The sequence below is a fragment of the Diabrotica undecimpunctata genome, chromosome 1 (genome assembly GCF_040954645.1).
Source record: "Diabrotica undecimpunctata isolate CICGRU chromosome 1, icDiaUnde3, whole genome shotgun sequence".
Lineage (NCBI taxonomy): Eukaryota > Metazoa > Arthropoda > Insecta > Coleoptera > Chrysomelidae > Diabrotica > Diabrotica undecimpunctata.
Genome location: NC_092803.1, coordinates 185,288,153 through 185,304,926, shown reverse-complemented (window position 1 = coordinate 185,304,926; position 16,774 = coordinate 185,288,153). Strand labels below are relative to the sequence as shown.

The following is a 16,774-nucleotide window of genomic DNA, read 5'->3' as shown; positions in this document are numbered from 1 at the left end:
ACTCGGTGTAGGTATTCCAACGAAATTCCGCGTGTATACCTCTAATATAACTAACTAGATCATGTGCATGTCTTAGAGTATGAAGTCCTTCTGTGAACTGTTAGAAGTTCTTCAACCAGCATTAACTGCAGTAGAGGTGCTAACGCTTCTTGAGGACACCCTTTTATGCTCTTATCATGGTTGACTGACCTCTAACCCTGATCCCTTACACCCTATAATAACTATTAAAATAAAACAAGTGATTTATAATATTCAATTTTTGTTTATTGAGCTATTAATACATTAATAATACAAATTAACAATTTTATATCATTCTTTATAAGCACCAATTGAATATGATAGATAAAACTTACTAAAACGCCGCGAAAAAAAGTAAAGACTTGGGGTACAAATTTTCCGATAAAATATGTTATACTGCTAAATCGACGTATCCATAATATCTATTTGCACATTACACATTTTCAACTGTAAACAAAGACCATTGAATGTTAAAATCAACATAATAAGGACCACACCACACATATGTTTTTTAATATCTATTAATCTCTGAATGTGTAGATTGAAAATTGTGTAGTTTATCAACTTCATTAATTTACCATACATAACCACAAAACTCTGATGCTTAAGTGATAAGTAACCGTCCAATTCAAGATAAAATTATTATAAAAAGAGGTAAAGGGAGAGAAAAAACGGAAATTTAGCAGTATAAATGGTTTCAAGAAATATATTTCATTTATATTAATATCATATTATAATAGAAATAGAAAAATTCCAATACATTAAATGATACACAGCGATTCAGTGTGTAAACTTAGCTAAAACCCGACATTGTGGACTGCTAACATATTTGAAACAACAATATCCTGGTACAGGACAGACTATAATTAATAGGAAGTTTTGAATACTACAAAGTACCCTACAAACGTCTTAGTAAACATGTCAGTAGATTAAAATTATGTAATATATGAAAAACATTAGGAATTGCGTTTAAAAAGAATAGGTCTTTCATTTGAGAGCGTTCCTTAGTATTGTTTAGTAGTAGGAGCTTATTAGTAGTTCCTTAGGATTAAAATACATATAAAAGGAATAAGTTATACATGCGGTTGGGGTGAGAGGAGTAATCTAAAGAAATTTGTTTCTACAACCCCTTTATAGTGGTGAAATCACGTTTTCGTAACATATTGTCATTTATCTTGGAAAATATTCATTTTAAAGAAGAATCCTTAAAAGGGATCAGGGACCTTAAAACATTCGAGATTTCGGGATGTGGTGCTACCTCTCCACAAGAAAATTTCAGTCTTTGGAACATATCGTAAGGGGGGAAAACACTCATTACTGAAAAATGTGATGCAAGACAAAATAGAGGGAAACAGTTTAAGCCGAAGAAAAATATCATCCCGAGTATGGAACTTACATAAATGACGTAGCTGTAGTTTAAGTGAACTTTTAAGAAAGCATAAGACTAGCCATTATGATATTCCATCCGATAGGAATGGTACCAAAAGAAGGGCTGTGGGGCCAGAATGATAATGAATCTTTGCAAACGGATTTTGTAATAGTTTATTGGTTGTTTGCACTATATAGTTCCTTAGAATTTTTTGTCTTCATTTTTTGTTTATGTAAATATTTGATGAAAGAAATATTCTTATTTTTCTTTCAACACATCATACTTTACTCTCTTGGTTTTATAACAAATGTTATTGTACAGGAATTCAGTAACCGATCTTACTGAAACATGTATCTATCTACTTTCCAAATAAGAAGGGATTGTTCGACACAAGCTAAGCCTTTGATGTTATCTTTACTAAAGAGGTGATCCTGGAAAAATAATAATTATGTTTTGGTAAATTTAAATTTTGTATTAACTAGTTGCACAGTTTAAACGAAAGAGGAAGAATTTCACAATAATCAGTGCTGCGGATTTTCAATAAATGTTGAAATTCAATTAAAATCTTTCGATTATTATCAAAGAGCTTTATCTATTTTTAATACACTTCCATTAGCTAAACTATTGTAATTTTAATATTTTAAGAATTACTATTTGACTAATCCAATTGGGTTAAGTTAAAGACATAATTGGCAGATATTTTTCAATTTTGGGAAAGTACCGTTGCTACATCTGCTGTACATATTTTTTCATTTTATAAATAATTATCTTTCGTACAACCACAGTATTTCATTTGAAATTTATGTTATTACTTGATTTTGCACACTTTTAATTTCAATGAGTCTCTTTATGGAAATATTGAAACTCTGGCAACACTGCTACTAGTAACTTAAATTGCCTACATTTGGCGCAAATCATGGATATTAGAGAGTTTTTAAGCCCCTTATTTCAGTAACGTTAAACGTTATTCTGCTCATGCGCATTAACAGAAAAAAAACGGATTACTTTATTAGTAATTACTAATATCCCTTTTCTTAAATCGAAAATTTAATTCACCATATTTGTCTTTAAATGTTTCCAACACAAAATGTGGTCTTGATGCAAAAGGTATTAATATTAGTTCTCCGTGTTTTCGTCGTCTTAATATATTTTCAATATGTTCTTTCATTATGGTAAATACTTCAAATAAAATAGGTTATCAAACTGCCGTTTTATAGGTTACGTTTGTCAAATGTCAATTAACGTTAATTTGTGTTAGCGTAATTTCTGAAAGCATTCAAACACGATTTTAAGTAAAAACGATATCCCTTATTTCCTACTCAATGCGCACAAGTATAACGTTTTACGTTTAGCGTACATCAAAAAGTAGAGGGCCTAAAAACTCTCTTTAGGTAGAAAAAACCACGTTATCAAGGAATTACGTATTTGTAATGTTGTCACATGCCATATATCTAAATCATAAAAAAACGAAAAAAAGTCATATGAGCTGAATGTCATATGATTTGGAATACGTAAAGACTGAATTAAATAACGGATTATTTTATTAGAGGATAAGGTATTCTCTTATTTAGGTAGAAATAAGGGTCACGTTATTTCTACCTAAATACCGGAAGAATGGAACCGGAAAAGAAGAACTCTGCATGCGTTACGTTCTATTTTTCCAGTCACTCCTCTTGGCCAAAGCTAACATTACAAACTTCATTTTAAAAGTACCAGTATTCAAACTCCCTATTATGTAAAATATATTTTCACGTAAATATTCGATTTTAAGGTAATACTAAACATTAAGATGCTATCACAACTCCACACTGAACGACTGAATTGCGGGTATTTGTTTAATACATTACTAAGATAGTTGTAAGAATTGCTATGTTACGGCCCAGATAATGAAATAATTGAAATGAACGTTAAGCCAACTATGGTTCGTTTTTTAACCAGGAGGAGTGATTCAAATTTACCGCGCCGTAATGCTTGTTTAAATTTTTTTAAAGATTATATGGTTAAAAACGCACCTCCAGGCTCCCAGGGGTGTGCTGCACCATCTGGATGGATGACAGCAGAATTATTTGAACAGCGGATGATACATTTTGTCAAACATACTAATCCTACAAAGGAATCTCCCATTTTACTAATCATCGACAACCATGAGAGCCATGTTTCTTTAGTATCTATTAAATTTGCAAAAGAAAATAATATAATCTTGTTGACTTTGCCGCCACATACTATTCATTGCCTTCAGCCACTAGATAAAGCTGTATTTGGTCCTCTGAAGAAATATTACTCACATGGTTGTCAAAATTAATTATTGAAAAATCCTGGAAAGAGGATAACAATTTACGACATAGCAGAGATTTTGAGCGACGCTTATCCGCTTGCTTTCTGTCCCAAAAATGTGGTATCAGCTTTTAAAGCTACTGGGGTATTTCCATTCAATGATAACATTTTTAATGACGATAATTTTATGGCTTCAACCGTAACAGACATGCCAAACATACATCAAGGGGAACAACAACCAAACAACCAAAAAGCGATGGCAACTTCCCCTGTATTACTGCAACCATACCCTAACCTTATTGCCATTAAAAAAACAAAGGAAAAAGACTACTGAAATTTTAACTGATACACCAATTTATAAAAGAATAGAAGCGGAAACAGCAGAAAGAATATCAAGGCAAAGTAGAGTGAAGAGAGCTAAGACAACAGTAAAAAGAAAAATTGATAGTTCAAACAAGTCGAATAGAAGTAATGCAAAGAAAAATAAAAGCATACCCATTGATGACAGTAACAGTGACATTCAATTGTCTGATGTTGGGGATTCCGACGATGTTAGTCTATTTTCAGAAGTAGGTGGAATTTCTGACGAAGACATATCCTCACGAATGGTGGAAGTGAATTCATTTGTTCTCGTGAGGTTTCAAACAAAGAAAACTTCAAAATTTTATGTCGCACAAGTTACAAAAGTTTTTTCTTCTGGTCAAGAATACAATGTAAATTTTCTAAGGCGTCACGGAATACAGTTTTTATTTCCTACAGTTACAGATTCTGCCACAATTACAAAAGAAGATGTTAAACTCATTTTAACCCAACCAAAAGTGCTGAAACAACACAACGAACAGCAAATTTGTTTACTTTTAAAGCGGGTTTATCATCTTATAATATTTGTTAAAGATTAATATTACTTTTCTTTTTTTATGAATATTATAAATAAAAATATAAGAATTGCAGGTAATGACCACTGTACCTTACCTTTGTGGCCACTGTACCATCTATTTTGGTAACGTGGCCACATTTTTTGAAAAAACAAAATTAGTTACTCCTGCATAACCTGTATTTTTTTTGGGATTACAGAGTACATTTTTAATTTACCAAGTGCTTTGACGTTGTTTTAGTTGATACTCATTAATATATTATGATTTATATTAAAGTTATCTTGAATTTACTCGAAAGGTGGCCACTGTACCAGCCTCTCCCCTATTTGGTGACTTTTCTAGTAACTTTCTTGGGCGTGAATCTGTCTTTTTAGTTTACTCCTCCTAGTTAAAAAACAAACCATAGAACTTGAAGACTGATTAATACCCTCACATGCTCAATACTTTTTAAATTCCAAACAGCCACTTTGGCGTCACGATTTAAATGTTCATTTATATTTCACTATCAGGGCAGTTTAATATCGCTAACCTATAAATATCAATTCACTAATATAGTTTAGTGCTTTGTCTACATGTGCATACTTATATATCAATTACAGAAGCGTTATTTTTTTTTATAATAAACAAGTATTAAGATTAATATCGTTACTACATTATCTTCATACATATCACAATATTCCGTATTAGAAAACAAATCGAAAAATGACTAGAAGAAAGTCGGTAAACTGTTCAAAATATATAAATATTTTTACAACCAATAAATTAATGTTTAAATATATACAAATTGTCTAAATGTAAAAAATATAGTCGATGTACTTGTCATATTTGCAACATAAAAGTTTGATAATACAGGTTATGGTGAAAACACAGTTCGTGCAAATTAAATCTTATGCAGTAACGGATTTTCTTAAAACAGTCATTGATTAAAACCAGTGCTTACTCTGAATATGACATGCTTTTCGCCGGAAATCATAGTAGAATTCAGCTAACCATCAAATCCTGAATTATATGATAGGATGAAAAGGTTGTTGGTGTGAGCACATATTCACGAATGTTGGGGAAATAATTTTCTACTCACAATCCGTTATAGGTTTTATTAAAATTGGTAAAAGAGAATGGGCTACCAGTTTCGCTGTTTACAAACTTTTACAGCATCTTCAGGCCCTCAAGAAACTAAGGCTATAGAATAAAAGTAATTTATTAATGGTTGTAGGCTCCCATAACAGTGATGAGAATTCTTTTTGTTGTCCAAATATCAAAGTTAGGGTATACTTCAACTTTTTACGTACTTGTTTATTTTACACTTTATAAAACCAACGTAGTAGTTCTCTTTTTTCTATTAAAAAATATTGAACTTTTGATATTTACCATTCTATGATTCTATATTGAGCTTTTTGAAACTTTATTTAAATTGACTGACAAGCTACATACTCTTGTAAGTCTTTTTTGATATTTTCTCTATACTTGTAAGCTTATTGATATACTTTCAGATGAACTGATGATGACTATAGATTTATATACGAAACGTTTTCATTAAAGGATAAGTTAGCACGATGCTTCGTTTTCTTCTCCACTTTTTTGACCGATAGTATCCTTGTGAACTAAGTACTTCTCACCAACGTGTTTTTGGCTAAGTTTTGGGCAAATAAAAATGATGCAACTTTATTTTAGTTGACCAATGTCATGAATCCATTTAATACATATTTTCGTGGATAAAACAAAAAATTTTCCGTAATTACTTATGTATGTTGCAAATATCACAGCGCCATAATTATTCGAAAAAAAAAAAAATATGTATACTTAACATTAAACGGATTGGTTAATATTTTGATTTACAAAAACTGAAGTAAAACAGTATTAGAATTCGACGGCCACAATCCAATAAGGGAGGTATATACGTCTACACATTTCTTACTTAATGGATCCGTTTCTGGGATAGTGCTGAGGGGGAAACTGTCTCCCTAATATACAAAATAAATAAATTAATATACATAATATATATAAAAATATTAAAAATGGATTAATATACTATAACTATACTATCGCAATTTCAGTTAATAATAGGTTTATTTTTACGTTTTGAATTCCACTTCGGGGGAAATAAATCCCACATAGCACAATGCCATATTTTTACCAAGACATACTAAAAAGGATACCAATGACATTTCTATGATATCATAAATGCTAAAAACAGCTCAGTCACTGCAATTACACACAAAATGAACATAAAAAACTTGTAGAAGAAAAAAGAGACACCAGAATGAAAATAAACGATTGAAGAGATGAAGAAAGGTTTGAAACGAAGATATAAAGCAATTAATAGTATCAGGAATGTATCACACAAAACATATATAAATATATATGTACTTTTTTATTGTTTATTGAATATGACACATACCTACAACATCAAACGATGAGATTTGTGCTGCGCCTACTGTGTTCTCCAATTCCGAGATATAAAATCATTGTGCCTAGATATGCATAGTAGAGGAGGGAAGTATTGGCTAAATGATGCACCACAGAGCTAGCTAACTTTGAGGGATGAAAGCTTTGACACAGTATGAGTGACGAATTGTCTGACAACATTCCGTCTCTGGTGAAAATAAAATAAACAAGAAGACAAAAGCAAAAATATATGTTCCAGAAAGATACAAAAAATTACAAACCCTTTTAAGAGTCTATAAATAAAAATTAAGGGAAACAAGCGGAAATAGGTCTCTGTCCCAAATAGGTTTTAATGACCCAATCAGGGTCATACAAGCGAAATTTCAGCAGAGTAAAGTAGATTCAATAGAACTTACTGTTGTTCTGGGAATCGGTGTAGAAGAGATGGTTTCCAGAAAGAAAAAGGGCTAAATTCTCGTCTTTTCCATTGAATTATACAATATTATTAATAAATTAAAAATAAGTAGGTAAGACTTAGTTTATAAAAAGTATAAAACTTTCTTCACTGTTTTTCCTGATTATGTATAATACAAAAAAGAATTCGTAAAAACTTACCGTCTCATTATTATAGTGCCAAAGGTTCTCAAGGGTAGATATGAATTTTTCCAGTTCTATATTTGTTGAAAAATATAGTATCCAATCTCCGCTATATTCGTGAACCTCTCTACAAGCAAATTCCTAAAAAATACAGCTATATCAATTTTCATTAAAGCTAAATTTGTCATACGATTTCTTTGCGGAAACAGTAATTTGTCTTTGCCATCAGGAAGCAATGCTTTATCAACACATTAAATTAAGATTTTATCAACATTCTCAGCAACTAAAAAAGTAACGGCTATGCTACTTACTAATATACACCAACTCTGCTCAGCAGACGGCAATCGGAAAGCTGTTAAATCTACGATAGAGGCACACGACAAGGCTTGAGTTCCTTTGATAGGTTCATGGTGACTTCGCGAAGTCAGCAAACTGTTCAAAATATTGGGAAACGCTTCTCTTACGGTTAAAATGTGCTCGCTAGTCATCAATAAAGAACACGACTGTGTCGGGTTCCTTTCTTTGTGATGATTATATACCTAAAAATAAATTTATAAGATTAGTTTTCAGTAAAATATGGAGTAGAGGCTAAGCTAGAAGCGGCACTGTCCACGATGTCCGAATTCTATAACAAGAACTCCCTAAAACCCAACTCAAATAAAATTCAAATTTGTGACTGCCACCTTAGAAACGAGGAGGTAAATCCCTTGCTTTAAGTATCGTGAAGGGGACTGTCTCTGGAACATACATCCAGCCAAAATATCTTGGAGTGGTATTGGACAGAACACTTACATATAAACAACATGTTTTTTAATATCTCTATTATTATCGAACTGTATTATATATTATTATATTTCTATGTCAAATTGTTTATCTGGAACTGAATATTAATAATTTTTCAATGAAATGAGATCTAAAGGAACTTAAACTCTCTATAAATTAGACAAAGAAGTATATTAGAAAACTTATTTATAAGACAGATTTATACAGTATTGCATAGCCATAAACCTACTAATTATAGAAGAATTATAGAAGAATTAAAAACGCATAAACTAGCACTTCTATCCTTTTGAGTTTACCATGTCACGCTAAGGATTGTGCATATCGATCAAAGCAGAATTTAAGGATTGGGATTTGCGAAAAACTACCCACCGATTTTAAAAACTTTGATCAAGATCAAATGTAATCAAATCAAAAAAGAGGCTAGAGAAATGAAATGAATAATGATGTCTGTATGATATATGAATAGAAGAGAAGAGAAGAAAAGAAAATACACAGAATGAAGAAAAAGAACCACTTAAAAAAGGAACTTCAATATATAGAAAACCTCAACAGAGAGAAAGAATTCAGAATATTCTATAAGAAAGTTAACATTAACAGAAAAGAATTCAAGGCAAACACAAATCAATGTAGAAGTTTGAATGGCGATCTATTAACACCAAAGAACAGACGTACTAAACCGATGGAAGGAATATTTTAACCAGATACTTAATATAGAGGAAGAAGAAGAAAACCCGGAAGACGAAAGCTGTGGGGTAAGCGGAGCAGACGAGAGGGAGGAGGATCCACCAACGATCCTGGAAGTTAAAGACGCTGTAATCAAACTAGCCAGAAACAAATCACCCGGAATAGATAATCTCCCAGCGGAGTTATATAAAGAAGGTGGCCACGATATCATAATAGCGCTACATCAGCTTATAAAAGAAATATGGATACAGAAGTCCCTTCCTAGTGATTGGAATATTGGAATACTTTGCACCATACACAAAAAGGGAGATATCTTTGAATGCTCTAACCATCGAGGAATTACGTTCCTAAATGCAGCGTATAAAATATTCTCCAATATACTATGCCATCGTATGGCACCATATGCAGAGCGAATAATAGGACAATACCAGGCTGGTTTCAGAGGTGGTAAATCAACAATTCATCAGATTTCAACCCTGAGATAAATTCTAGAGAAAACACTGGAATACGGTGTAGACACGCACCACGTATTTAGAGACTACAAGGCAGCCTACGACTCTGTAAATAGAGAATTGTTTAGAGCAATGATAGACCTAGGAGTACCAAATCAGTTGGTAAGTCTAACCAAACTAACCTTTGAAAAAGTTGAATGCAGAGAACCAATCCAGGGGGAACTCTCTGAACCTTTTAAAATAAATAACGGGCTACGTCAGGGAGACCCACTCTCCTGTATACTATTCAATCTAGCTCTGGAAAAAGTAATACGTACGTCACAAATCACAACTATCGGTTCAATATATAACAAATCTGTGCAAATCCTAGCATATGCTGATGATATCAATATTGTTGGGAGAACGGAAAACGCAGCACGAGAGGCGTACGTAGCACTAAAGGAAGCGGCTACAAAAATGGGTTTAATAATAAACACCAATAAAACGAAATACATGAAAATAGGTACGCAACTACAAATACTACCTACAAATACTACGGCCACTTGTTATAGAAAACGACGTCATCGAAGCAGTTAACGAATTTGTATACCTGGGAACGCTCGTCAATACTGAAAATGAAACTACCGCAGAGATAAACCGCAGAATTTGCACGGCTAATAGATGCTATTTTGGGATTAATCTCCTTTTTAAATCTACAGTTATATCAAGAAATACAAAAGTAAAACTCTACAAAACAATAATACGCCCAGTCCTAACATATGGTTCAGAAACCTGGACTTTAACAAAAAGCAATGAAAACAGGTTAGGATGTTTCGAAAGAAAAATACTAGGGCGAATCTAGGAGCGGTAAATGAAAATAGTGTCTGGAGAAGACGATACAACTTCGAACTCTATAGAATATACCAGGAACCAGATATCGTAAAACACATTAAGTTAGGACGTGAGGTGGGTAGGCCATGTAATGCGGATGGAGCAAACCGACCCAGCTAGAAAAACGTTCCTTGATAGACCTATTGGTCAAAGAAGAAGAGCAAGACCCAGAACAAGATTTCTAGATAACATAGATCAAGATATGAGAAATATGGATATAAGTGCTTGGTGGAGGAAGGCGATGGATAGGGATGACTGGAAAAAAATTTTTGGGGAGGCTAAGACCCACACAGGGTTGTAAAGCCAAAATGATGATGATGATGATATATGAATATGAAATATAGATAATAATGAAGATATATGTATGAATATGAATTATGTTTAAAATTACACTGTAAAAGCAAGTACTAAAGAAAAAATATATGATAATGACAGACGAGTAAATAGCTAGAATTAAATTTTAAGTGGAAAAATCTAAGAATATACATTAAAATTGTCAATAATGTTGCTGGTTGCATTAACATGAAAAACCAAAGTAATCAGTAGAATACCAGAGTGGTAATCATTAACATAAACGTAAAAATCAAAGTTGTAATCATTTGAAATCTTTGAAGTAACGTAAGTCAATTCAGATATCTGAAGTAAATAATTAATCTAAGTAAAGTGGTAAAGTGAAAGACAGACGCTAAAAACACACTGTCATAGAATTAAGTACTTTAATTAATTGTTATAAAGTTAAGTGTTGTAAAGCTAGTTTTTGAAACTTATATATCTAGTATAGGAAACGGACGAAAAAAGAGAGATAAAAGATGAATTTTTTGTTAAGGAGAACGAGACATTTAAAGAGATATAATTTTTTTCTTCTAAAAGGGAAATGTGTAGTAAGGTAACGCAAGCTATTCATGTAACACAAGCTGACAAAGCAACGAATATTTAGGTAAGAATTACACTGCTCTACTGGGTGTTTTACAAAATTTAGTAAAATAAATGAAATTTAAACAGAATGTATTTGTAAAAAGCTCTCTAAACTAATAATTCTTAACTTACCCCACTAGCCGCATGCACCAGCTCCTGTAACCATTCGCTAGCAACATATTCATTGGGGGCGGCGAGAAGCAAACTTTTCCCTTCTACGATGACCTGGAACGTATGGGGTCTAGCGCTGTTAATAACCCTTCTAGCACCGTGACAAGAACCATTGATAAGTGGAAATACTCTCATAGGTACCCTCTGGGACGGCGAGGATAACATGTACAAAACTCCAGCTCTAAAACATATTTGTCATGTAGAAAAAAAACAGATATGATGAAAACGGAGAACTAAAAATCCGGGAACTTTTCTATAAATTTTTAATGAAGCTTAAATAAGCAAGTCAGAAAACGGAACAACATTGACTTTCAAAATACAATCACTTGACTTCAATACATAATATTGAGTTGTGCAACTGCGGTAAAAAGTTTTATCTCAATAAAATTTGTAGCACCCCCCGCCCACATTGAAATCTGTGTAGTAGATGGCAATGGCATCACAGTTTAATACTAAATTCTAATAAATTTCTTTCCTGTGAGAATATGTCAGTTCTAGGAACATTTTTATTCATGTGCAGCGCACACATGAAAATGGAAAATAATGATTAACATATAGAATCGAAGATGATGCACGTGACAGCATTTACAGTCAACCACAGCCCAAAAACAATAATAGCAACTAAGCTAAAGCATCTGATAGATAGTTACGAATTAAAAATTAGTAATTTGCATAGAAAAAAATTGAAAGTTGATCTCGTTTATTTTAGTGTTACATCTAAATATTTATCTTTTGGTTTCAAAAGGACCTGTACATTCTAGAAGCCAGAGTGAGTCATGAGTTAGAGTCCACGGAAGAAGGCTAAAGAAAGAGAAAAATCTCGAAACTTTTACTTGAATCATGACCTGTCAGTTCGGTATGGAAATTTTTTCTAAAATAGTTTTGTACGAGTACACATAGTCCTGTCATAAATATTGATACAAGTGTAAACGCGGCTTGTACGGATGGTAAACTGAACGCAGCTAAAAGTTATGTTGAAATTACTAAAAGTTGACATGTACACTATAAATATGCCAAAATATTCCAGTCTAGTTTGAGCCGTTACGATAGGGTTGACAGACAAAGAGAACCGTATTGTTGTCATTGCTCTTCATGAGCGTAGAATAGAAAGAACTCGTATTTTTAAATTACTAAAACCGTTAAATATTTTTTTTGTTTTTGTGTATTGTACTGTTAAGTTGTTTTTGGATATGGGAGCAGTAAATGACCAAAGAATATCCGGCCGGCCTTGGGTGGCTCGTGCGCTACATGTTATTAACTGCTTAAAATCCTGCCTGAAAACAGAAATTTATTCTTGGAAAATGGATATTTCGCCGAAAACCTTGAGTTATATTATCAAAAAGACTTGGGACTTGCGAGTTTTCAATTGATAAACAACTCAACGCCTTATCGTTGCACTAAAACAAAATAGAAAAAAAATCAGGACGACTGTTGTCGTTGTACGGTAAAACGCGTTACAAAGAAATCCTCTTTACAGATAAACAAAAAATTTTAGTCTAGAGAAAACTTTCAATAAGCAAAACGATATAGGTCATCCAAGGAAGTCCGCGAACAGGTGCCAAGGATCAAATGAGAACATTTTCCTACCCCAGTGATGGTTTAGCGCGGAGCGTTCTATGACGGCGTCACTTCTTTGCATTTTTGTGAAAAGGGCGTTAAACCAGTAGAGAGAAATTATCAACGGGACATTTTTAAACGTGTAGTGGAGCTTCTAAACCACACATATTCCAAAATAGACCATGGATATCCCAACAAGACTCTGCACCTGCGCATAAGATGAAACATCAGTGGCTTAAAAATCATATACCCGAATTTACTAAACTCGGTTCGCTAATCCCAGTCCGAACTGTCTAGTGAATTTAGTAATTATTTTTTTGCGAAGTTACTTTTTGACAGACTAAAAGTGGCTGGAAATTACTATACCACCAAGCACCCGTACTCATAGCCAATATTAATAGTAAACAAACTAAATAGTAAATAAAATAGAACTTTGCAAATTACCGACAATCAATATTTATTTATCTGCACCATATAATAAATAGTTATGTTAAATTATAACAACTAAATATATATTTTTTAAATATATACTACCCAAAATTTGATGGGTTTAGTATACACTTCGACTATTTAGAATAATTCTTCTTTTTTTAAAGAAAGAAGTCTGTAATAGCAGGATACTTGAGCTATTAATACTGAGAAGTAGGAATTGTTGTGTTGTAGGTTTCCGACAATGAATCTGTCAAAATTTGTCCGAGCTAAGCGAATGGAGTTTAGTAGTGAACATCAGCCGTCAGCCAGCCCAGACCCTTAATCTACTCTACTACTAATTGTGGTTATTTTTAGAGGTTATGTACTGTACAATGAAATGCCTCAGACCGACACTAGGACGACGTCAGATGATATCATTAATGGGAAAAGACGAAAATGAAATCACAATTAGAGAAAACATACTGACACGAATAGAAGAATTTTACACAGAACTTTACAGAACACATCAACAAGATGATGAGATGAGACCAGCACGGAAATTAATAAAAAATGTTGGATCAGGAATAATGCCAAAAGGAACAATTTCAGAGGTAACTACAGCATTGGAAAATATGAAGAGAAATAAAGCTGCAGGAGAAGATAATATTACCACAGATATGATATTAGGAGGTAAGGAACTAATTGCAATTGTAACTAAGCTTGTGGACAGTTGTTTACATCAGGGCAAAGTCCCTAAGCGCTGGAACAACTCTAAAGTAATCTTATTACACAAGAAAGGTGATAGTCGAAAATTGGAAAACTACAGACCCATCAGCCTACTGTCACACCTGTTTAAAATACTCACCAAAGTCATAACTACTCGACTAACAAGGAAATTAGACGAATACCAACCATATGAACAGGCAGGTTTTAGAAAAGGCTATTCAACTTCCGATCACCTGTTAACCACAAAAATATTAATAGAAAAATGTAACGAATACAAGTTTCCAGTTTTCCTAGCATTTGTAGACTACGAAAAAGCTTTCGATACCATAGAACACACGGCCGTAATAAACGCAATGCAAAATTGTAGAATAGACAGCAGATATATTAACTTAATAAAAGAAACTATGAACCAAGCTACAGCTACTTACTACCTAAATGAAAATGAACACACGAACCCTGTACCATTAAACAGGGGAGTCAAACAGGGAGATACTTTATCACCCAAACTGTTCACCTTAGTTTTGAAAGACGTTTTTAAAAACCTAAATTGGAAATATAAGGGAATAAACATCAATGGCCGCTACCTCAGTAATCTACGATTTGCAGATGACATAATCCTGATAGCTACTGACCTACAAGAAATGCAAACCATGCTTTTAGAACTACATACCGAATCTTCTAAAATAGGACTGAAAATGAATTTAAACAAAACAAAAGTCATGCACTCCGAAGACACCGTGACAATAATAAACGATAAAGTTATAGAAAAAGTTGAAGAATATATATACTTAGGACAAAAAATAATACTAAATAGGGAAATTCAAACTGAAGAAATAAAAAGAAGAAGAAAGTTAGCTTGGGCAGCATTCGGTAAACTGAACTATATACTCAGAAATCAACAAATTCAATTACATCTTAGATCTAAAGTTTTTGATGCATGCATTATTCCGATATTAACTTATGCGGCACAAACATGGACAATCACAAAAAAGAATATGAATATACTTAGAGTCACTCAACACGCGACGGAAAGAGCAATGCTAGGTATATCACTTAAGGACAAGAAAACAAACACATGGATAAGACAGAAAACCAAAGTCACCGATGTCGTGCAAAAATCATTAAAGTTGAAATGGGAATACGCTGGACATGTAGCTAGGAGCGATCTAAACAAATGGCACAGATCAATTTTAACCTGGAGACCATATCAACACAAAAGACCCAGAGGCAGACCTCCTATGAGATGGACAGATGATCTGAAAAGGACTGCCGGGAAAAATTGGCTACAAGTAGCGTACAATAAAAAACAATGGAAAGGAAGACTTGAAGAGGCTTATGTTCAGATGTGGACGTGAATGGCTAGACGAAGAAGAAGAAGAAGAAGAAGAAGATGTACTGTACAAGAGGTCACCATAATCTAGAGTCATTGAAACAGGCTCTGGTAGAAGTGGTGGACAATGTGCCTATGGATGTCGTCCGTACAACGATCGATGAATGGCCTAACAGACTTCGGCGCTGTATTCAGACAAATAGCGGTCATTTTGAATATTTTTTTGCAGTTTTTAGTTCATTATATTAGTAAAAAACTTATACAGAAGTAAAACACTTCACATTTGTATTTAGGTATAAGTAGGTTGTAGCTGTGACATCAATATATGGTTTTACATTGTTCCAAATTTAAAAACCATATATTCAGATCTATTCTGTAACTTTTAACAAATCGAATAGAAATGACCAAGTCGAATCGTAATTACCCGAAATCGGAATGTTGGAAATCTATCGCGTCGTTTTTGTGTTTGGATGGCATTCTGTAACTCACATCGTAATCGGTGTAAATCGAAAACGCCAACCCAAAGTTGGTTGCAACCCCGCACTCAAAAGAGAAATAAGTGTTTTGTGACGTTATGTTACTGGAAAGGCTAGTGCGCGTGAAAAATTTATCAAAAAAGAAGATTATATTTCAAGCTTGTCGTCAAGTAGTTTTGATTTGTTTTGGTTAAGTTCAAAAAGTACGTTCGTTACAAGAATACAAAATGACAAGCGGAACACCAAAGAAAAAGACATCTGCTGAGCAGTTGAATTATTTACTAAACTTTATCTAAATAAATCTACATAAATAATACCACAGATTAAAAAATGAAGTAGCTACAAAAATGAATCAACTCCTAATTTATATCAACAAGTCAACAAATAAATGTCAAAACAATAATGATACCAATGCGCAAGCGTCAAGACCAATTTCGATGTCGAAACTTGATCTCGACAAAGCTTGTCTAGTCGAAACCAATTTCTACACAACATTCCGATAGTAGAGGTCAAGATGAGTTACAGAATACCGATTCCTACAATTCCGATCCGACTTGTTGACCTCTATTCGATTTGACTCATTTATATTCGATTTGTAGTTACAGAATAGGGCTGATTGATGTCACAGCTACAATTTTAGTGTTAGCTTCAATTACAAAAGAAGGCACTGAAGATGATCTGATCTAGATCGAAAACGTCACGTTATGCTACTGTATAAATTTTGGCGACACTTTTTAAAAGTTTTACTTATACATATGTTTTATACCTAAATACAAATGGGAAGTGTTTTACTTCTGTATAAGTTTTTTAAACGATGGTATGCAGCCAACTACTGGGATTTTCTCATTAATTTTTTATTATATTAGCAATTGTGCAAAAAT

General features: G+C 33.1%; 1 protein-coding gene across 2 annotated transcripts in view; it reads right to left on the bottom strand.

Annotated features, from left to right (window-relative positions):
• Nucleotides 1-242: 242 nt before the first annotated feature.
• The window catches only part of prd1 (pleckstrin homology domain-containing protein pruning defect 1), a 30,954-nt gene continuing 14,422 nt past the window's right edge, over nt 243-16,774 (bottom strand). For both annotated transcript variants that reach the window (XM_072520762.1, XM_072520763.1), the window contains exons 7-10: nt 11,355-11,574; nt 7,830-8,057; nt 7,537-7,659; nt 243-6,497 (exon numbers count right to left, since the gene is read on the bottom strand). In XM_072520762.1, the coding sequence (XP_072376863.1) occupies nt 6,369-6,497; nt 7,537-7,659; nt 7,830-8,057; nt 11,355-11,574 (700 nt within the window). In that variant the 3' untranslated portion in view covers nt 243-6,368. The remainder of the gene's footprint in view (nt 6,498-7,536; nt 7,660-7,829; nt 8,058-11,354; nt 11,575-16,774) is intronic.